At 42.7% G+C, this 24,261-nt stretch overlaps 1 protein-coding gene across 1 annotated transcript in view; it reads left to right on the top strand.

Moving 5' to 3' along the window:
* CFAP61 (cilia and flagella associated protein 61) overlaps positions 1-24,261 on the top strand; it is a 294,422-nt gene that overhangs the window by 139,642 nt on the left and 130,519 nt on the right. Inside the window, exon 17 of the mRNA XM_028123773.1 lies at positions 15,966-16,093. Coding sequence (XP_027979574.1) covers positions 15,966-16,093 — 128 coding nt within the window. The remainder of the gene's footprint in view (positions 1-15,965; positions 16,094-24,261) is intronic.

Genomic DNA, 24,261 nt, shown 5'->3' with positions numbered 1-24,261 from the left:
CCTGTTCCTCACCCCTGTCTCCTCTCTCCAGGTTCTCCCCCAGAGCCAAGTGGGTTTGTCCTTCCCTGAACTGGCTTCTCCACCCCAGCACATCACTTGTCTAGACTCTGATACACACCAGGGTTTGAATCTACCATTCATGGAATAACCTCTGCCCTGTCTGGACAGACTCCTCTGCCTAAACATGGACCCGGGACCTGTTCTGCATCTCTGGTTAGGAAGTTCTGAGGTGGAGACTTAATTTATGTCATTTGAACTTCATATCAGTATTTATTGTGTGCTGACCATGGAGTGGGCCCTGCTCTTGGCCCTGGGGCTGCAACACTAAAGGGGACAAATTCCTGCCATCCTGGTGCCTATGTTGCAGTGAGAGAGGCACACAATGGACAGACAGACAGGACAGACAGACTCGGGCCAGGTGGTGGCAAGAAGAAAGGCTGGGAGGGGATGGAGGATGAGGGGCGGGGGAGTGGAGTGGGGAAAACCTCTCTGGTGAGGGTCATTTAAGCAAAGACCTGACCTGAGCGGGCAGAGGGGTGGTGCGAGGGCCAGGAAGAAGGAGCTGATTTCCCTTCTTCATACCTGTCTGAAACCTAGATGGTCCTTGGGCCTGCCCCTTGCTCCCATGGGAGAACCACCTCCACCTGGGCGTACTCCCATGGGGACACACCCAATGACACAGCACTGATACTTTGCCTTTGAGTTCAGTTATTTTTTTAAGATATCATTTATTTATTTGAGAGAAGAGTGAGAGAGAACACAAGCAGGGAGAGCTGCAGAGGGAGAGGGAGAAGCAGGCTCCCCACTGAGCAGGGAGCCTGATGCGGGGCTCAATCCTAGGACCCTGGGATTATGACCTGAGCCAAAGGCAGAGGCTCAACTGACTGAGGCACCCAGGTGCCCCTTCACAGTTATTTTAAGTGAATTTCATGCAAGAAGCCCAACAGATGCAGTAAACGTTTCAAATTTTGTATTTAAACCTTCTTTTTCTTGTTAACCTTCCATAAGCTTGCTCAAAGCTGAACCAGAGCTATGTGGAGTTGTAACACCCCTGAAACAGTGACTTCTATTTTTTTAATAAAGGTGGGGAAAAAACCCCACTCAGATAAGAGTTTAGAATTTCAGGTATCCAAATGTTTGGAAAAGGTTAAATATTTTACCTAGATGGCAGTTGGCCTCCTAGGAATTCCTGGGGAGGGCTTTGTATCTGTTTAAAAAAAAAAATGACAAAGTAACTGCTATTTTGAAGGCTTTACTTAACAGATGTGTAGAGTATAGAAATCTATGTATTATTAAATAATTCTTTATAATATGCTCAAGAATAAGCAATTTGTAAGCCTGTTTACGTTCTCGCCATCTGGGTGCATTCTGTCACCCATCTGTTTCATGTAATTATGTAATTATCAATATAAGGAAAGAATAGGTGATATAATTAACAAGAAAAACCGATCCACACTGAAGAGTAAGAATGACATGCATCTGTTGAATTGCTTTTTGTTTCTCTTCCTTCATTGTTAACTGTTTTTTCATTTCACAGTTGCATTCAGGCTGTTGGCTTGTGTCACACCCTCAGGAGAGCTGTTTTTGCCATGGTGTGCTCTCATATGTGCATGCTCTCTCTTTCTCTCTCTCTCTCTCTCTCTCACACACACCCACACACACACACACACTGACACACACACGCACGGAGGCAGAGTGATTAATAAAGTATGTGGGAGCTGACATAACTTTGAAAGAAACGAGCAAGGTCTTCTTGGTGTTATTCATTGATTCTCAACCACTGGGAGAGTCCTGATAGTTATTTTCAGAACACATAATAGGACAGCTAGAACTCTAGGAAATATTTAAATTAATTAGTGACAGGTGGAAGGACCAGGCCCGTGTGTGGCCCTCACACAGGATACTGGATAGAGAAACCGCTTTAGAAGAATTCCCCTACTTGGTACTTCTAGGCTCAAGGAATATGTGTTATTTCATGATAGTACAACAATCCCAGTGGATTGGGTTAACTTCCACCCAATCCCACTAGTTAGTCACGCGAGTTGTTCTATCATGTAATGGATGAAAACGATGATGCCTCCCTGGTATGGACAGCGATGCAGGGCAAGTGGCCACCCACTCTGTCTGCTCAGGCTGGGCCTGGATGCTCTCCATCTGTGACTTGGGACCAGCAGATGGGTGCACATGTGTGTATTCATTGGGGGGGCATTGCAGGGATCTCTTCATTCCTGTTCTCCAGAGGATGGACGCTCTCCACAGGAGTTCTCCCTAACAACCGAGAAAGCCCTCACCTTAACCAAACCTTGGATTTCAGTTCTAAGGCATACAGAGAAGGGCAAACCCCTGACCCACTTAGACGTTACCAGAAATGAAGGCATTGAAATCTCCACACTTCCTTCCATTGATTCAAGATCAGGAGCAGGCCTCCTGACGTGGTGTGCAGAACATCTTGCCCCTCCTTCCAGGGATACCCCTCCCAGGGCTCTCTCCTCTGCTCCCTGTTCTGGGTGTGTGCATGGGAAGGGGAGGGAAGTCCCAGTGCTGGGGGCCCATAAAAACTGCAGAATAGCTCTCACCAAGGAGCTAAGCCTCACTCAGAAGCTGAGCTAGAAATTTCTAATTCAGTCATTTATTGACTTCTGCCTAAAACTATGTTTTTAAAAACAGTGCCACACACCAAACATAGAGCTGGCTCGGTTTCCTCTTGCTAGGTGGTCATTTCACATGTTAAGATGGTGGTGTTTTAACAACCTGTCCTCCTTGTTGCATCCTGTGATAGGGCTTCTTGGGCACACTGTCTCAGGCCAGGCCTGGCTTGCTGGTTGACCTTCCACACAGGGAGGCTTGTGTAGGGGCAGCCCCTGACTTCCCACCTCCATGGTTCCGTGATCAGGAAGAAAATAAATAACTAGTTCCCACCTAGGTTCCTCTTTGTTCCTTTGAACATTTCCTTTGATAAATTCTCCATAAAGCGAATAACCATCCCCCCAGTCTATTTGTATGAATTTTGAATTATTACTTCTGTGGATTTTTTTTTTAAGCCATGGATTCCCAATGAACAAATATATAAGAGAAAATCATTAGGCCCCCTGTAGGGAGAGTATTTTAAAGGAGTAAGTAATAGGGACAAATGTGGCCAGATTACTCGAGGGATTTGGTGGGTTTTGACTTAATACTTACTTATTTCCTTAATTCAAAGCTAAAATGATTTAATTGCAACCATACTGACTAATCCATTAAGGATTTTAAAGGGAAGAATGCCATCTGATTCCTAAAGAACCTTTCTTCTGTCATTTCTAGTTTTGAAAAGGTTTTAATAATGATTTTTTTCAAGAAATATTTCAGCTTATATTTTTGAGTCTTTTTTTTTAACAAAAGAGCATGGGGTGGTGGTACCTCATGATAAAATTATCATAAAAGAGGTATTTCCATATATATCATATTCAGCTGAAGAATAAAAATGAAAAAAATCCTTGTATTTTATACCAAACCATATTAAAAATCGTTAAAGCTTAGACTAAGTAGTTTTCATTTAACCCTCCAAAGTGGCATTAATTTTTCAAGTGGTAACTGTTGCTGAAGATGCTATTGTGCCCGTGTGATAAATGTTTAATGATTTGGTAGTACATGCATGGCTTAAAATCCATTATTTATTGCACCTTCACTTGCCTGGCAAAGGTGACGATTTTATAGCCCCAGCAGTCATGCAAACACATTTATACCAAACCGATGACTGATAATAAATTTCCTTACTGTAAATGTCAGTGGGTTTCATGTGTTGCTGCCATTACATCTTGTTTGGAAGCCGAATGCTACACAGTTATGGGAGGCGCCAGATGGTGTCATTAACACGAACGCTGGGACTGTTTACCGCTGACGTGCATGTGAGAAATTAAAAGTGCGGGCCTGGCTTTGCACTGAAGCATGATGTCAGTGGTGCCCAGGTGTAAAGACAGGGTAATATGCTTCCCTATTCCCTTCCATCCCACCGAGAGGGATTTTAGGGAATTTCTTTTCGAAAATAGTTTTGTGTTTGAATATAGAACAAGGTAAAGCAAAGGGAACGTTCTCCTGAGGACTCCTGCTTGATTTTGTGTGTGTGGAGTCTCAAGGACCCCGAAAACCACACCTGCCATTCCATAGGTTCCCACATAAGTGGCAAGCCCCTTCCAGGGATGGCAAGGCCTTTTGTACTAATTAATCACAGCAGGATTGTTATTGTGCTGTGTGTGTGTGTGTGTGTGTGTGTGTGTGTGTGTGTGTGTTGTAATTTCAGATACTTAAATGCTTATCTGGGAGAAGTTTCTGTTGAGAGCATGGAATTAGCATTTCTAAAAAGTGTTGTCAAAATCATTAGGAATTGATTCAAAGAATGAGGAGAAGAAGGAAAATGGAAATTTTCTGAACTAATTTCTTCCATGCAATGGGCTCAAGAATTAGCAGTGGGACCAAGACTTTTACTTTCCCTGCTCCGATGTGAAGCATCTGAATGACTGAAATTAGCCTCCCATGCTTTTTTAAAATGTATCTCTACTTTAATTGGGCGGTGGCCACTCCCATTTATTGTTTGTCAGTTTCTTCCTGTGCGGTATCTGCTTAGCTCCCTTCTTTTCAATTTCAAAAGAAGCTGGTTTGTTGTCTTCCTTCTGCTTGAACCAAAAGACTATCCCATTGATTCTGACCAAATTCCTTTGAACTTTGTTTTTAGCCTTAGCATTCTCCATAGGAATTTTCAGAAAGGCTTCTTCTCTCCAAACAATCACTGTGCATTGCTCTCACAAAAAAGCCGAGGGAACCTTTGGTGTGCAGAGTTTTCAAGTCATGTGAAAAAGAATACAAACCATTGTTTGCATTGAGATGAAAGAGACAGACTTAAATTTCTTCAGACTAACTCAGAGGTACAATTGGAATAATGAGCCTAATTGAAAGACTGAAAGTGTGTTGAAGGCACACCTTCCAAATGAAAAAGAGGGTCAGGCATTTTAGCTTGCTCCCAGGACATGCCAGCATGTTGAAAATCACCAGGGGTGAAAATAAAGAAACCAAAGGAGACAGCATGATTGAAAAGCTGTATCTGGGAAACAGCACTCACTTGGGCAGAGGGGCTCAGGAAAATGACTTTTTTCCCTCTATGATTGTCATTTTCCTAACAAATGAACTAGAGGTCTAAACCAGCAGCACAAATAGCCATGTATGAGACCTGAGCAAACAGCCTCTCCCCTAGGAGAATGGGAAGTTCTCGTCTTATTCTGTGCCCAGAGGTGGGAGATGGCAGCATGAACACAGTTGGTCATGGGCTTTCTCTCCCAGCCTCTCTTGACCCTTGCTCCGCCTCTCCCTTCCCTTCTGTGTCCACCTCACCTCCTAGATTGCCCAGGCAGGACCATTCTGCCTTCTCAGGACAGCCTCTGAAAATGCATTTATAGAGACTGATCTGTATTTCAGTGGGAGGTATCACCCTTCCAGACCCTTATCCTGGCTTTTCCCTCTCATCCAGAAAGTTCTCTCCCTTGTCCATCTGGGCATTTATTGATCCTTCTAAATCCAGCTCAGTTGGCACTTTCTCCAGAAAGACTTCCTTGCCATCCCAGACCACCCAAACGTCAGCTGCATCCAGAAATGCAGAATTGCCTAGCTCTGCACAGCCTATACTGTCAACCCACAGTATCATGAACTGAAGGAATGTGTGTTCTTTCCATCCACTAAATTTTGGATTGGTTTGTTAAACAGCAATAGCTTCCTGACACACTACCCTTATCACTGCATTTTATATACTGCATTTTATTTGTTTATAAGTCTGTCACCTGACTTAATGAGAATTAAAGATGGGAACCATGCCTCATTCTTACCTCAGCACATAGACCAGTGTTCGGCACATGATATGTATTTGAGTTGACATTGTTGCATTACGCTCTATGTTTAAGTTTTGATGGAAGAATTTCAGGCATCAGGATACTGAATGGATTTACTCTGATGCCCTTGGAATCGTCCCGAATATCCAACTGCCTTCTCCACCAAGTTAGACTGGCTTTACTGCTAGAATATTGATTTCATACAAATACTTTTTCCAGTTACTTCTCTGACTGGGGACATGATACTGTGACATTGTAACTCTCTGCTATGTATTTGTAAGTTGCTTCAATAGGAATAAGGGCAGATTCCAGTCTACTTCCCAGATATTAAATGCAAAATATTGTCAAGCATTTCAACTGTTTGGGCAACCCTGATAAGCCATATGTCCCACCCTTTATGATGTGGGATGGAAAGAGAAGTATGACCTGAAGACCTATTTCTTTAAGCAAGTAGCATTCAGATAAATGATATCCAATATATTTTCCATAAACCTTACTCTTACTTCTTTAGAAAGGGAAAATAACCAATGATACAACTTCTTCTTTTTTTTTGAAATTAACAAAAATCTCAAGAAAGTAAACTTATCACAGATTATTTCGTATATTTCTCTGATTCCTTACATAATTATTAAGACACTCAGAGTCAAAAAAAAAAAAGACACTCAGAGTCAAATTCTATTTTATAAACACATACATACATGCATTTTTCATTTCATGCCTGGAGGACCATTTTTATTTTCAGGTACCTGTAGGAGAATGCCATCATTTCAGAAGGGTATACTTTAACAGGAAGAGTGCCCTCCATCTCTTTTGAATTTGAGTGTTTACAAAACCTTTGAGGCCATACCTTCATTTTATTTGATCACAAGCGGGACTTTCATGGGGGATATAAAAATTGAGAATGATTAAGCAGCAATGAAGTTTTTCAAGAGATACATGTGTAACATATTAGTAATTTGTGCTTTGAGAACAATACAAAGTCAGGTCATTGATCCTGCAAACCATTTCCCTGCCATGGATTTGCTTCATTCCTGCCTTTCCCTCTGTGTTCACACTAGAGAAGTCATTTCTTCAGTTTGCAGGTGACACTGTATTGAAGATAATACCTGGAGTGTCGAGTAGTGGAAACATGCCAGACGAGATTCAATGAATGTGATGCAGAGGCTCCAAGGACATTTCTAAATGCTTGCCTCCCGGTAGGAAGGGAGAGACATGGAGCCATCTGAGTTATCTTGGTACACGTGCCAGCATGTCGGACATTGGGAATCAGTGAATCTGTGTCTCTGAAAAGCCGACAATGGATCTCCCTGGCCAGTGCCCATGTATGCATCAAAGAAATCATACTTTTAATGATTTTGTGAGTGGCTTGTTCAGGGCAGTTCCTTAATTTAAAAAAAGTGAGTTAGTCACTTTATCAAATCTAAGGTGCCATCATTTATAAAGTGTACCTTTATTTTATGTACTAGGCAGAAAAAAAAAGTGGCAAATTAAGCTGTGACACAATATTTTAAGAGAGAAATTCTCTTCCGTCCTGCTTAAGCTACTGTTTTCTGTTTCGGCCGGGTTTTCTGTTGTATGCAGTCAAGCCCAACCCTAATTGATACAGGAATCCTCTTTCTTCGGCTAGGATTCAGCCTCTGTGGGAGTATGCCACAAGAATCTATTATACTCCCCCTGTTTGCCCAGGATAATGGGAAAAATGTAAACAACAGAATATGAATCAGTCATATAAGTCTTATTGCTTTGAAATTTCCTTCAGCTATTCAGAGAGGAGAGGCAATTTACAGTCCCTTCAATTGCACTGTTTTCTATGGGATGGGAATAAAACTTTTGCATGTGTCTCAGTAACAAAATGTAACGCAGGTACTCCTTGTGGGTATCTGTCATCCTTTATTTGCTCCTATAAAACACTTGATTGTTGCATTGCAAGGAAATATGGAATTACAGCCATTCTTCCAATGACTAATATTTGCTTCACTAATATCAAATTTGCACCCCACTGTTCAGTCTCAGGGCCTTTATGGGAACGCATTAAGTGTTCATTTTAATGCCAAATCATGCTGTAATCTTTCTGAAAACATCATCAGTAGCAGTTAAACTCAACACATGTTGTGCACATAATGCAAAGGACTCTTCGGAAGTGAGGCCAATGAATAGCCATGAACAAGCCACTCACGTTCAGGAAAGGAATTACGTCACTGCTGCTGCCTGGCTGACTGCAACGGTTAAAATGACATTGACTGTGAGTTTGATTTCAGGGATGCCAATGTGTGAGAAAAATGTGCATCCTAGAATCGATGAAATCCAGTCAAGTCACTCAACTCAGCTTCCCAAACACTTTTCTTTTCTAATATAAATGTATAAGAATGGTCACAAGTGAGTGTCAGAAGGTGGCAACAATTTTAACTTTTTATAATGTTTGCAAAATAGTGATAATATCCAGGTGAGGAATAAGAGTGTATGAAGGATTGGTACAGAGGGAATTGATAAGAGAAATGCAAGTTGAAGAAATTTACTCAATGAATTATAGTGGTTTCAGGAACTTTGGCAAAGACCACTAGTTGCCCCCAATAGCCATTCCTCCCTTTAGCCCTAATAATGGAACCTCAATTTTATTCAAGGCAGCATTGCACCCAACTAAGATTATTTCCCACTCTCCCTTGCATCTGGCATGACCATGTGCCTCAGTGTTGGCCACTGAGATGGAGCTAGAAATAGTTGGAATGAGAATTCTGGGAAGGCTGCTTAAAGGGAGTGGCTCAACTAGGAGGAAGCCTCCTTTTTTCTTCTTTCCTCCCTTCTTTCTGCTGCCTGGAATGAGGATCTGATGTTTGATCACCAGCAGCCATCCTGGGCCATCTGTGAGGATGGAAGCCTTGCACTGGGATGGGGAGTCAGGCAGGGAGTAGTCTGGGTCTTTGATAAGTTTATGGCACCTGCCGCAATAACCCTAGACTATACATATTTCCAGATTTCCTTTGCATAAAAGAGAAATTCTCTTCCATCCTGTTTAAGCTACTGTTTTCTGTTTCGGCTGGGTTTTCTGTTGTATGCAGTCAAGCCCAACCCTAATAGATACAGGAATCCTCTTTCTTCAGCTAGGATTCAATCTCTGTGGGAGTATGCCACAAGAATCTATTATACTCTCCCTGTTTGCCCTGGATAATGGGGAAAATGTAAAGGAATTAAAGGCGTATTGTTCTTTAAATAACAATTCTTCATGGGTAGTATATTACTAATAAGTCTGCAGAGGCAAAAGTAGTGCCTTATTCACCTCCCAACTATTTCATGAGTGCCTAGAGTGTACCTGGAGCAGATCCTGCACTAACCACAGCCCACCCTGCCCACGTAGCATGATATGCTCTTGCTCATGTGAGAAATGCAAGCCAGAAAGTGTCCTTGGGTCATCATTGATCTCAGCAGATGCCATAGGCAGAACAGCTCGCATTTTTCTGGAGCGCTGGGGCTACGAAAAATATTGGGAAGCAAGGCTCAAAATCATGGCATCTTCTTCACAGCCTCCTCTTGCTCTCCCAGGGCAGCGGCCTCGGTGTTCCTATCATACTCTTGAGCCCTTGTAATGATTTTAGCAGAAAGGCCTTTCAAAATTGTATTTTGTATCTGTGGAAGTGATTTCTAACTTATTAGTTCTCTTTTATATGTCTGTACCTCTTTGTCCCTTCTTTATTTGGTAAATATTGCAATACTTTGCCCCAAAGAGCTCAACTTGTAAACTTGGGACTTTGAAACTGACATGGATATCAATCTGTCATTTGTTTTGATCCAATTGGGAAACAGAGGGCCTCTCAAAAAGAAAAGAGAATGGAGAAGCATAAGGAAAAAATTACATTTATAAAGCAAAAGTGGGCTTATTAAGAATTTCAGAAATTCTGTTCCTAATGGCTTTGAATCTCTCCATCTTCCATTTTCTTGCATGGACAGAGCTCCCTTTGAAGTCTTTGGAAGCTTTCTGTAAGAAAAAAATATATATACATGGGTGTGGAGCTGAAAATTGAGCTCATTGTTTTGCCCTTTTAAAATATGTTTTTCGAAGATTTGCCTTTCATATTGCAGATGGGAGAGAGGATGTGCAATTTTACCTTGTGTAACATCTTTGCCTGAAAAGCTCGAAGTATTTGTAGATGTTGTTTAATGAATAGTTCCCATGTTTGCCTGCTGAGGAAGGCAGAGGTTTGTGTAATTTACTTCCATTTTACACCTAAGGAAACTGATATTTAAGGAAAAGAGGCTCAGAATTTCAACCAGTAGCAGAATTAAGAAAACAAGCCCAAACCTTGCCACTGGGCTAATGGTGCCCAGTCTAATGATCCCGGAGGTTGAAGGTAACCACCAAATGAAACGGTATCATTAGAAAAAAATCACCATAGATATTGTCATGTTCCATTTTAGTATGAACCTTGCATTTATTATGTAGGATCATTTATATTTATGTTGACTGCTTCCTAGTTTATTTGTAATTTTAGTAACTTCTGATTTTGGATCTATTACTGAAATTGAGTTTCAGTAATGCTTTTGTACTCATTCTAGCTCATTCTAAGTGCATAAGAGAAACCAAACCAGATGTGGAAACACAGAACTAAGGTCTGTGTATATCAGGGAAAATTACTTTTTGACCAATTTTTTGTATACACAAAACAGTTAACAAACATGCATACAACTCAAAACTATGTATTTAAGGTCTCTTGGTAAAGGTATGTGAATCAGGGCATCAATTCAACTGACTGTGTACATCAATATCATTTCTACTAAAAAGATCCAATATAATGACAAGTAGTTCTAATTATATCTAAATCACTTGTTTGCTCATTTAAGCAACTGGCAAAGAACCAGCTAAAATAACTTGAAACAGTGGAATTATGTCAACACTCTTTAACAAGGGCTCATGCAAAAGTTAATGTATCCATTCTTTTGCCATTTATTAAATCTTCAAAAACATATATGGCAGGAATAATTCAGATAAAATAAGCAAAACAAAACCCAAATGAAACAAAAGCCTCAAAAAGCAAAGATGTATTTCTTGACCTCAGGAAGCAAACAGTCTAAGTGAGAGCAGTGAAAAAACCAACTAAATTAACAAGAGCAACCAAACCTCCTCTAGTGGCTCATTCACTTATAAGTCTTCTGTTGCAGAAGCTCACAGGAAATTACAGATAAATAGGTTATGACTTAATCTTGTGCCCAGTTCTGTTCCCTGTTTTCTTTTTAAAGATTTTATTTATTCATTCATGAGAGACAGAGGGAGAGAGAGAGAGAGAGAGAAGCAGAGGGAGAAGCAGGCTCCCAAGGAGCAGGGAGCCTGATGCGGGACTCGATCCCAGGACCCTGGGATCATGACCTGAGCCGAAGGCAGACGCTTAACCATCTGAGCCACCCAGGCGCCCTGTTTCCTGTTTTCTTATCTCAACTCCTGTCCCTCTCAATCTGACTTTTGTCATTCCCTCTCTCTTCAATCTCAGCTGTAGAATTTTCTAACAGGGATATCTTATAATATCATTCTTTTTTCTCCTGTCTGGGATTGAACTGAAGGTCTGCATTTTAAACTCATTATGAGACTTGTCGTCAATTTCAAGGAATGCTTATTTTAGCCTTAGTAGGTCTGCTTACATACCATGATACGTGTTTTATTCCTTCTTGCTGGGATACATGTTGATCTCTACATATAAAATCATCCCTTTGTCTGGGGTGCCTGGGTGGCTCAGTTAATTAAGCATCTGATTCTTGATTTTGGCTCAGGTCATGATCTCAGGGTCATAAGATTGAGCCCTGTGTCAGACTCCATGCTCAAGGAGGAGTCTGCTTGAGGATTCTTTCTCTCTCCTTCTGCCCCTTCCCCTGCTCTCTCTCTCTCTCACTCTCTCCCTCTCAAATAAATAAATAAATTTGAAAAAAATAAAAAATCCCTTTGTCTAAAAATGCTAACTTAGTGTCATTAGAAAAAATAAGAATTATAAGTATCTTCCCAAGACATAGAGGTCAGAATCTATTTTCTCCCCCATATTGTCACTGGTTTGGTATGTAGTTAAATGGCTTACAGAATTTCATCTCTTTTATCTTTGAAATAACTTACTATCACAAGGCACACTTAATTTCTGTTTATAAAATATGAGTCAGTAGAGAAAGCTTTCTTTTACTTCACCATTAAGGAAATAAAAAACAAAGATAAGAAACTAGGTACCAATGTGTGGGACATTTTTGGTAGATATTCAGACCAAGAAAAGGAAGACCTTGCTTGATTTAAAGGATCTTACATACCTGGTGGTATTTTTTCTTTTCCCCTGATGAAAACCTGTAGTTTGAAGGAATAGAAAGGAAGGAAATATTCTGCTTTCCTCCAAAAATTACTTGTACTCCTGCTTATGGGCAAAATAAAGCCTTTATAAAGCAGCTGAAGGTGTCTTCATTTGCAGTTGTCACTGAAAGACATTTCCAGCCTGGGAAGAATTTTTTTCAAGGTATTTAAAAACCATCTATCCTAACAAAAGAAAAATGTGGTTTTTTCAGGTCACTTCATCATACCTGGTGATGAATATGTTTTTAATTAAAGCCTGCACACAACATTGGTTTACTGAAAATCATTGTGATGCCTGATCACTCTCCTGAGACACCCACCATCATTGGTACTGATGGCTAACTCTTGACACCCTGAGGCCACTTTGTGTATTCAGCAGTTAGAAAGGTGATTTCTGAGGCCTGGCAGCTGTTGGTGTTAAAGCTATTGTGTGGGAAACAAAAGCCATTCTGTTCTGCTCCCCAGCCGCCTTTGTATCATTGATACAAGAGCTGTTTCATAAATGGGGTCTAATTCTTTACCAGGGAATTTCATTACTGCCTATGCTTCAGTGTTTGCGTGCGCTTCCGGATAGCAGAGGGGAATGTCTGTAGGTATCTCCTACGGGAGGAATCTTGGAGTTCTGACCTCTGTTAAGATGCTGCCATTTTAAGTCTGTTAATTAGACCTGTGATCAGATGCCATCATACCAACATCTATGTTTCCAGTCCTCCCCGCTGTAAACCACCAGACCCAAGGCTGGCTAGAGTGAATCGGCTGCCACCCTGCTTGTCTTGGAAATTAATCAGAACACAGTATATGGTGGCACCCACAGATACCAGAATTAACTACTTTTCCCAAAAAATTCCTCCTTGACATATCTTGGGAAATTCTCATAGAACAGATTAGGGTGATACTTATTTGAAGAACAGACATTTTTTTCACCCAAACGATACATTCATCATTGTCATTTAGAAAATGTGTCAGCTTAAGGAATTTTCAGTTGCATATAAAAGAAACAAACTGTCCTAAACAACCAAGGAAACGGGGTGGGCTGCATTATTTTCCCCAGCTATTCCTCCCTCCCTGGGCTGTGCCCTTGCTGGGTGCCTTTGAGGTTCCTCCCATGAGAGGTGAGTCTACTTCCCCATCTTGTGTGTGGTGGGCTCAGGCACATGACTTGCTTTGGCCAGGCTGACGAAGTATTGCTTATTCTCACTTTTTGCACTCTACCATTGCCATAAGCACATTCGCCAGCTATCTCTTATCAAAATGAAGATAAGAGACATGTGAGACCAAGTTGGAGCCATACCCAGCTGAAACCAGCTGTCAACAATATACTTCCAGCTGACCCAGGGGTGCATGAGTGAGAACAAATGACAACTGTTTTAAGCCAGTGCCTTTTTTGGTGGTTTGTTATGCAGCACCACTGTGGCGATAGCTAACTGGTATTTGTCACTCATATAACTGAAGACTCCAAAGGTAGCATGGGCTTCAGATAGTTGGAAAGGAATTCCTATTCCACTTCTCTGTGATTCTCTTGAGGCCTCAGCCAGGATGGTTCCCTTCTTGGTGGAATGAGGACCATACCATTTCAGGTTTCACATCAATACCCCACTACTACCTAGAAGGCAAGAGGTTTCTCTTTTTCAACCATCATATAAAAGTCCTGGGCTTACTCTGGAAAACAGTATGGAGATCCCTCAAAAAGTTAAAAATAGAACTACCCTATCATCCAGCAATTGCACTATTAGGTATTTACCTGAAAGGATATAAAAATACAGATTCGAAAGGGGTACCTGCACCCTGATGTTTATAGCAGCATTATCAACAATAGCCAAACTGGAAAGGGCCCAAATGTCCATCGACTGATGAATGGATAACAAAGAGGTAGTGTATATATATAATGGAATATTATAGTAATATAATGGAATATTACTCAGCCATCAAAAAGAATGAAATCTTGCCATTCACCACGACATGGATGGAGCTCGGTTGTATTATTCTAAGTGAAATAAGTCAATCAGAGAAAGAGAGATACCATATGATTTCACCCATATGTGGAATTTAAGAAACAAAACAGATGAACATATGGGAAGGGGGAAAAAAGAAAAAAAGAGAGAGGGAAACAAACCATAAGAGACTCTTAAAGACAGAGAACAAACTGAGGGGTGATGGTGGGGAGTGGGTGGGGGGTGGGCTAGATGGGTGATGGGTATTAAGGAGGACACTTGATATAATGAGCACTAGGTGTTGTATGTAAGTGATAAATCCCTGAATTCTACTCCAGAGATCAACATTGCATGTATGTTAACTAACTAGAATTTAAATAACAATTTGGGGAAAAGGAAGTCCTAGGCTTCACACTGATTAGGCCAACACAGGTCATGTGTCTATCCTGAGCCAATTGTTGAGCAAGGAGGGTGGGATTATGTGACTTGGTTTATGTCAGTCAGAGTCCCCACTTAAAGATGGAGGCAAGCTCAATATCTTCCAAAATCCATGGTGTGCCTCATTAGAGGTAGGAACATGCTGAGAGGCATCAGCAGCATTCATTATGGAGAATATAAAATCTCCAAATATTACATTACTTTATTTGGGTCAAGACTGTTTCTACCTCCATATTGCTAGGCTAGCTAGAACTAGAGAGAAGGGATTTATCCTCTACATTTCACATGTTCCCTTGTAAATGGCAAAGCATGTGGCCATACCCATGCTACCTCAAACACCAGAATATGCTTTACATAGAACTTTACCATTAGCCCATTGGACTCCCAAACTCCTAGTAACTCAGGATTTTAAGAAAATACAAAATATATTTGGTCTATTGGAATTGGAAGATCTCTGAGCTGTAGGATGAATTAATGCAAATGTGATGAGAATTTAACCGAGTTTGGTGCATTGGTGTGGATGTCATTCCACTGCCTTCTGGCCTCTGTTGTTTCTGATGAGAAGTCAGCTGCAATTCTTCCCAACACAGAGTAAGCATCAAATAAAAATGTGTGTTGAATTAGTGAATTAAAAATAGAACCATGGTCTTCTGACACAATCTAACATTCTTTCAAGAATACCCCACCATCGCTTTGTAAAACCTTCCTTTGTACCTTTACTGCTTCTACTGAAGCCTCTGCAGAAAAGTGACCCAAACAAATCAACTCAGATATGTTTTCCAAACATGGACATTAAAATGACCACCAGTTACTTTTTCTGCTTCTAAGAGTCCTCCCTGACCTCAGACCATCTACAAGATTCAATAACCCATATCATCTAACATGTTTTTGTCATTCAACTAAGGTTTGTCATTTTATGAATATTACTGAACCCCTGTGCGTGAGGCACTGTGTTAAGTAGTGTGACGGGTGCAGAAAGGAAAGAGTTAATACTTGTCTTAAATTACCCAACAATTGTAATCTAATTGTTGTTCAAGTTTTCAAGGTAATCTTGGTGAGAAGGACCTTTCATGAAACTCCAGATTCTCCAGGAGCAATTTGTCTGTCTTCTTGTGGGATTATTTTTATCTTATTGTTTCTAATCATAAAGGGCCTCAGTTCTATAGGAAACATCCAACAACAATAAGGCAAAAATGATGTAAACCAAGCATCTTGATGTGACCCAACCAGGTCTTAGGTATATTCCCATATTCTTACATTAATGTCTTAAAAATACCTTTCCATAAATGTCACCATGGCTATGCATGGGCACTGTTCAGTCTGATTTGCGGATAATGTCCTGGTTAAATAACTCTACATAATTGCCAGTCTGGGAGTGCAGACTCGGCTACATTTTCTTCAAGTCTCTCTTTTTCTTTTTATCTTTCATTCCAGTTGAGTTATGCTTTGAACCATACGAACAGAAAACTGACACTGGAACCTAAAATAACTGTGAATGCCAAGATTGTTGTGGTTGGTGCATCCAATGTTGGAATTTCCTTCCTAGAGACATTGGTATTTTGGTGAGTTATTTTATTTTATTTATTTCTTTGTTTTTAAAGGGGCTCTTCTCTTCTACACCTGAGATGGTTTTTTGAAAGAAAAGACCTGAGATTTTTTGTCACCCCACACACCCTACCTAGGTGGATTAATGAGTCAATGAAATATTCTAGACCAAGGGTTGGCAAACTATAGCCCCTGTGTCAAATGTGGCTTTCTACATGCATTTGTAAATAAAGCTTTATTGGAACACAGTCACAGTTATTCATATGTTGTCTGTTTTCTTGCTACAATGGCAGATTTGAGAGGCTGTAACAGAGGATGTTTAGCCTGCAGTGCCTAAAATATGTACATTCTGACCCTTTCCAGAAGTTTGCCAACCTCAATCTATACTAGTGTTTCCCTTGTTGGCTGAATCATAAGAATCACCTAGAGCATTTGTTAAAGAGGTAGATTCCCAGCCCCAGCACCAGACATACAGAATCAGAAACTTCCAGGGATGGCTCTGGGACTCTATTTTAGTGGGTACTTCATATAATCAGGCAGGTTTGGGAACCAGTTTTGACATTGCATATCACAAATAGGCTTTCAGAAAGGCAGATGGGCGAGGACCTTTCTTTCAGCCCCCACATTTTGAGTACCGGGGAACAGAGGAAAATCCCACAGGGAAGACTGAGGCCCGTGCATCTCTCCAGTCTGTTCTGTTACCCTCACAGCACTAAATGGGTTTCCTTTCAGAGCCAATTTTCCTGATAGGGGATTCGCAAGGGTTCTCAGCTTCCCCTGAGTAGCTCTCCATCTGCTCACTGGATTTCATCCTCTCACTGACAGGAAGAGCCCTAGGTTATTGTCCCAGAACTTGGTCTGGCATCACCGCCACCTGACATGGAAGCCTAGATGTGTTGCTTCACTTCTCTCAGCCTTGGTTTCCTCATTTATTTATTTATTTTTTAAAGTCTCACAGATGTCTTAAAAGACCCTGGCTTTGGAGAACTACAGACTCCTGAATCAAAAGAGCCCAGTTTTTTCTAAATTTTTGCTCAGGATCACATGAGAAATTTTAGCTCCTGTTCAAAACTATAGGTGCTAAGGGATAAGCAGAAGATGGGAAAAAACAGCCTCCCTCCCCTAACTCCTTCAGAAGCTAACAAAGGTACCAGTCCAAGCATGAGGTCTTGTGAGGGGTTAGACAAGGAAAGGGAGGGAGGAAATGACCCCTAACAGGTGTTTGTCCCTGGTTGATAAGGAGACGAGCTAACCCTACAGGGTTACTTTGCTCATTTGACATCACATTAACCAGATAAAGACTTTTTTTTTTCACTTTCCAGCCAGTTTGTTCAATTATCCGGAACATACCCCTAGTTAATCAGAAATCAGTCACACGTCATTATTGAAATCAGCAACAGAGCTCACATGCTTTAAATATTGTAGTCAGTCTATAGCAATCTTTCATTGCAAGAAAGAAATAATGAGAAGCACCTGGGAATATCCATTTTCACATGTACACCACACTACAGTTTGAGGGGTCTCCTCGTTCTGAGGGCTCTCTTCTCTAAGACTCCAAGCAGCAAGTCATATGCGACCATTTCTGAATGATGAATTATCGGTGAAGACTTGTGAAATTATAGTAGTCAAGAAGTTAGCAAAAACAGGTCTGAAATCTTCGTTCACCTACATAGTCATTATGTCTTATTTTAAATGATTACATGAAGCTATGTACATATAATTTTCTTTTTGTGGAATCAACTTAGATTTAATAAAGACAAGTAGAAATTTGGATATAAGTACTTGGTTGATTAAATTCCTCAATCAGACAGACCTTTTTAAAGCATTTTAAAGTACTTGTAGTTCTCTGTCATCATTATGCAGATTACAGACGCTAAAAATAGACTGGTATCAGTTTACGGATCTTGAATCCTTCACAGAGGAAATAGTTTTCTCATTATTTTCCCTAATTATTTTAAATTAGCAATCACCATAGTAACCTACTGAATATTTTACTTTACCAGCTTAACTGCTATCTGAACTAGATGTTATAAATGATTTGACCTGAAACGAAATGGAAATGATCACCAAACATTGACCCCCAGTGAGGATGAAACCCACATTTTGGAGGCAAGATTTAGAAAAATTGCCCTCCTGATGTTTCCGCATGGCCATATCAGACTCAGCTGGGGCACTCTGGTTCCCGGAAAGCCCACATGAGGCCCAGTGCAGCAACCTCTTTTTCCAGATAATCTGGTAATCCTGTCATCTGGTGACAAAACAGACAACACTTTGTCCTCATATTATGTACATGCCAAAAAAATTACAAAGCATTTGTCCTCTTCAAAGGACACCAAAGGCAGTCCCTGCATAAGATCTCTTCTTCCCTTGTGACATCCTTCTTTCCTCAAGTGCTAAGATGCTACTGGGGCAGCTGAGAGGATTTGCCCTAAGTCATCAACTAATCCAGTAGGATGCAGCTCCATGAGAGGGGGGAATAGTGAGGATGATGTTTTGATTTATGTATTTATTTTAGTGCAACATTCTATCTGGCCCTTAGGTGTTTGTTACCCATCCAGTTACATCTGCTTAGATGTTACACCTTCTTGTCTTTGGTTGTCAGGCCTATGAGTCACCCTGCATCTTCTTGTCCTTTCTAGGGCAAGGCTCCCTGCGCCCCTCAGTTCCCGGTGACATGTGTGACAGGTGTTTTCCGAGGGACACATACCAGCATCCCTTGGGGTGCTCCCGTCCTCCCAGTCCTATTCAGTCCTCCAGTGCTGGGCTCAAGAGTGGCAGCCTTGCTCTCAGAGCTTCCTGCAATCTCCATCCACCCTCCTGCGGCTCCTGACCAGCTGTTGGAGGTGCACGGTAATTCAGGGTCAGGGTGAGGCTCAGCTAATTTGTCCCTCCACCCCTCTCCCCCGGGGTCATGTGCATTTGTCTTCTGAGAGTGCTGTGTCCAAGAAACTCCGAGAAGAGCCGAGAAGGAAGTGTTTTCGGGCCCCACATCCCACCCTATGGCCAGTGTGGGCTCTGGCCACAGGCATCTTCTGGCCTTTCCCCATCACCTACCCTGCCAGGGCATGGGCTCCCATGGTGATCACCAGGAGCTGAGCAGGGAACCAACAACAGGCATGGAGTAAGGGCCAGGGGAGCTTTCTTGGGGGTAGGGATGAAGAGGAGGAAACCCCCGCTCATCCTGTGGTGTAGACAGCAGTGAATTGGAGGGGAAAGGTAGCTCCTAAGACATTTTATTATGAATCATCTAGGTTCTTTAGCATCCCAAGACATTTACATTATGGACCTGAACTATTTTTAAATTACGGTTCTCATGATTGATAGGTTCTGTTCATTTGGCTGTCCCGGCTTTTTGGGACTGAAAGTTCTTGGCTTGGACAGTATAAGTATTTCATATACATTATCCTTCTTGGTACTGTTAGTAATAAGACTTGTCTAAAACTCCAATCATGGGAAAGAGCAGAAAGAACTTGGGATCAGCCCCCCCTGCCCCGCCTGCTGCCAATCCGTGGTATGGCCTGTCCTCCTTACTGTGCTGAGAGGGTCACGGCAGGGACCCCCATGGTCCTGCCAGCCTGAAGGTGCTTTCACCCTAGGGACTCCACCAATCCCATCTGAGGCCTAAAGGGAACTTCCTCGTCTTGGATCAACAGCCAGGACTGGAGGTGAGCATCTATCATCTGTCAAGGAAACACTGTTTCCCAAAGAAAAGCTTTGCAGTGAAGTCTGAAAACTCTTTTCAGAAAGCGGGATGCCCTTTCCCACAAAACTTTAGGAAATCATATTTTCACCAGTCGCTTCTCAGACCAAGTCCAGCTCTGCTGAACTCCCTGAATGTCATGCTTTGACTACTTCAGGCTTTCTGCTGAAGTACTCCAAAACCATTTTTTAAAGAGAAATATAGAAATGCTATGCCAAAAAAAGGAGCAGATGGGGCGCCTGGGTAGCTTCATTGGGTAAGTGTCCGACTCTTGATTTCTGCTCAGGTCATGATCTCAGGGTCCTGAGATCGAGCCCTGGGTCGGGCTCTGCACTGGGTGTGGAGCCTGCTTAAGCTTGTCTCTTTCCTTCTTCCTCTGCCCCTCTCCTGCTCACATGCACTCTCTCTCCCTAAAAAATAAATAAATAGATAGATAGATAGATAGATAGATAGATAGATAGATAAAGTCAGGAGCCAGGTGTATGAACTCATCTTCACGTTTTGCATCCTTTTTACTCACAGTGTGGCCTGTGGAGCGGCAGCAATATGACAGTCACCTGGGAGCTCGCTAGCAATGCAGAACCACAGGCCCTGCCCCAGGCAGTGTCCCAAGTAGAAAGCAGTTCCCTCCCCAACCGCCCCTCCCCACCACCGCCCTGCCAAGAATTACACAGAACAGCTCCTTTGCTCTCTCTTGGGCATGAACTCACTGAGCCGAAGCAGTTACGGGTTTATTCTGTTTCAGCTCGTGTGTCTCTATGCTTCTGTGCATTATACTATTTACTCCTAATTATGGAGCAGTTCCTTTTAATCCATTATTTTAAAATCCTTCCTAATTAAATCCTGAGGTAAAGAATCTCTCGAGGAGCCTGCAGTGGCATCCTGGGATGACAGTGACTGAAAGCAGCCCTGGGTGGTGTCCCGACAACCCTTTGTGTGCCTTAGAGAAACGCGCTTGGATTCACAGAAAGCCCTGGTGGCTGCGAAGGGCCCAGGCTCCCCTTCCCTTCCACTTTCACCATGGAGAAGAGTTTTCTCGAAAAACCAACTGAATAATCTCATCGAGGGGGGAAGGAAGTCTCTGATTTTCTACCCAAACCTGAATCCCTCATCTGGTTGGGTGGGTTGCTCTCTACTAAGGAGAGCGTGGACCAGGGAGGGCACATCTGTGAAGCCGCAGTTGGGGCCGGATGACCGAACCTCCTGTCAGCGGGCCGCACATCCGGTGCAGCTGTGGGCTCTGGCAGCAGCCAGCCCAGCGCTTGTGGCTTAATTAGACTTTTTATCTCTACATTCGTCTGAGGACATCTGAAGCCTTCAGTGTGGCCTGTCACTAATTAGGTGACTAATTAAATAGTTGGTGCTTACTTGCTGATCTCAGAGCTAAAGCCCCGAACAGGTTGGTGGTTGTCATTGTTCCGTACTGTCGGTCTCAGCCCTCTGAATGGGTGGCCATGTGCTCTCCCCGATTGTCCTTTTGATACCCGGACCAACACAGCACGGCAGCCTGGCCCGGGGCACGTGCGCTACTGTCCCCCGCTTTGCCTGGGGAGCAGGCAGAGATCACCAGGTCGCGTCTTGCCTCTTGTTATGTGGGCATCACAGTGGGACCTGTCAGGGGGCCCGCACCGAGGCTGGCTGTCTGGTGGCTGGGGTCAGGTGGGGGAGGGGAGGGGAGGGGCAGCCCTATGTGGTGCTCAGAGGCCCAGCCTTCCCAGGCAGAAAGCCTGACATTCTGCCACCAGAAGATAATGACCCAGACTCCCTGGTGTTGCTAATCACAATTGAGTTTCCTAATCTGATTCCAAGATTTAAATGTAATTAATGTTAAATGAAAAAAAAATCTTAATTTACTGAAATTGTCCATTCCTACTCATTTCAGGATAACTTTTCTTATCTCCTACTGCCCACTTTAGAGACTCCCGGAACAAAAGAAAAGCAACACTCTTTGAGCAATATTAGGTCTTTTAGGGGATAAGCTTATTTTCATTTTTTGTGTGTGTGTGTGGGGTGTGTGTGTGTGTGTGTGTGTGTGTGTGTGATTCTTTGGGGTTAAGTAGGGAATGCGTTCTTCACCATCACACAAAGTACAAACCACATGTGTGGACTGAGTAATAGACTCACCCACCCTCCACCCTCTACTATCAAATCATTTTCAAATGACAATGTCAGCGCCTGTCTTGAGTTGTATTCCTTCAAAAGCTGAAAACAAAGAATTTGGGTGCAAGCAGTTTAGTTGGGGGTGATCCCAGGAAATTACCTGAGACCGCAGGGTGTTGAGCTGGGAAAGGGAGGGAAGTCAACAAAACCATTGGTCAGTGGGTTGCTGTGGGCAACTGAGACATAATCCCATACTGGGGACCTCGAAGGGACACAACTCAGAGTGGCCCCTCTTCGCATGAGGGAGGTAGAGTATTTACCCACCAGTTAACATCCTCCTGGTCACATGGTCACCTTTGGCCGTTCTTGCAGCCTGTCCCTCCATCTCCCCTGGGCAGAGGATGCCCCCAGGCAGAGAGGGGCAGGAAGGCATCGGGGTGGAAGAACCTTTTGCAGGTGATGTGGGTAGGCTCCCTACCATGCCCATTTCTTTAGTTAGCTCTTTCTTTCTTAATATTCCATCGTCCTTTAGCGAAGCATGTGGGCGAAGATGAAGGCAGAGAAAAAGCGAGGCTAGATAAGGCTGTAGCAAAAGGATTTCATGGCCACCTTTCTTCCCAGGTGTTCTTGTAGCTCTGAAGAGACCCCAGGTGTACCAGAAACCTTTGCTGGGAAAAGGAAACGGCCCTGAGGGACCAGTCTTGGCAAATACTTTATTTCTACCCTGGGACAGTGATAAGGTTAGATCAGTAGTTTTCAAATTGTGGTCTGTGGACCAGCACTTCCATATCACTTGGGGACCTGCTGGAGATGTGGATACTCAGGTGCTACCCTGTAAGGATCGAATCAGAAATGGGGAGGGAGCAAGGGGCAGGGATCTGTGTTCTCACACCCCTCTAGGGGGCAGGGTGCGAGAACCACTGAGTTAGGGTGTAGTGGAGAGTGTTGGTGTTCTGCCATGACTGATGGGGCCCAGGAAAATCATCCAACATCTGTGAACCTTACTATCCTCACCTGTACTATGGGGAGAGAATCCAGAATCTCTCCTCCTCAGTGGCACGGGGGTTAAAACAGGTGATACATGCAAAGCATCTGGAAAAGCCTAGCACTCAAAACTTACTAGATTGACACTGCCCCACAAATTAAATCTGCATATCTAGTTCCCTTGTGGCAGCCTTGCATTGTCTCTCATATGAGGGAAGAGACTGGGGAGGTAGAGCCTTAATATGGAAGATGCTTTCTTCCCCAAGGATTAGGGATGAATCACAGGTGTTTCCTGCCAGCATGTGTGTCTGTTCCTTGCAAGAGTTCCTGGTCTGGCAAAGACCTTCTCTTGCGGTTCAGTTAAAATGGCCACCAACTCTGGTTTAAGATCACGAGGACCAAGCAAGCTGACCAACACTCTGGGGTGTTTCCATTTTGCAAAGCTGCTTGACTATGGAGAAAACTGGAGTTGTGCCCTGTTCTTTTAGCCGTCTACCCAGACTCTGGAATGTATAAATCCCTTATGCACCAAAGACTGTCATGGTCATAAGGGCCACATCTCTGGCTCCCACTGATCATCACTGCTTTATGGGCTGCCAATGGATGTTTCTTAGGCCTTTTCGTGATACTTGAATGCTTTGCAAACCTTAATCTGGACATATTTTGGATCCTCTATTCTGCCACTAACCTCAAGTTTGTTATGTAAGTCTTGGGGGCTCTGAGTGCACCCCCACACCCCAAATCCAGGAGTTCCCTTAAATTAAAAAAAAAAAAACAAGGCTAAGACAGAAATTTCAGTCTTTACTCATGTGTCTCAAATACTTAATGGGATCAAATACTTCCTTCATTAAAACATATTAAACTCCCACCCACTTTTCTTAAGCACCTAAAACCCCTGGGAGCCTCTCATTTTTCTGTGCTTAAACAGTAGTTCTCAAAATGGACCACCAACATGGACATTATTTGGGAACTTGTTAGAAATACAAATTCTCAGGTCTCACCCCAGACCTACTGTATCAGAAACTTGGAGAATGGGGCCCAGAGATCTCTGTTTATTTAAACAAGTCCTCTAGGGAGTTACTTGGACATCAGTGGCACTGGGCAATACTATCTGTCTCCATCCTACTGTCCCCAACTTTCTCATTTGCAGCCTCACTCCTCAAAAGACAATGGACACCATACACTCCCAGTCACACCTCCCTGACAAGCCTCAGCTCAGAATCCACTAGTCACTTTCTTGCTTCCCCATAACACCCACCATTTGAATTGTGTTGACCGGGTGCAAACAATTAGAAGTGGCTATGAGCACTTTGAGGGAATAAGGAGGTGTCAGACGGGCACTTCCCTTACACCATTTGATATTGGGTAGGAATTTGGAGGAGAGGCCTGGAAACCCCGGGA

Source organism: Eumetopias jubatus, unplaced genomic scaffold (assembly GCF_037043125.1).
Source record: "Eumetopias jubatus isolate StellerSeaLion01/CBP00866 unplaced genomic scaffold, mEumJub1_p1.0 scaffold_9, whole genome shotgun sequence".
Taxonomy (NCBI): Eukaryota; Metazoa; Chordata; class Mammalia; order Carnivora; family Otariidae; genus Eumetopias; species Eumetopias jubatus.
This window is presented reverse-complemented; position numbering and strand designations above follow the sequence as displayed.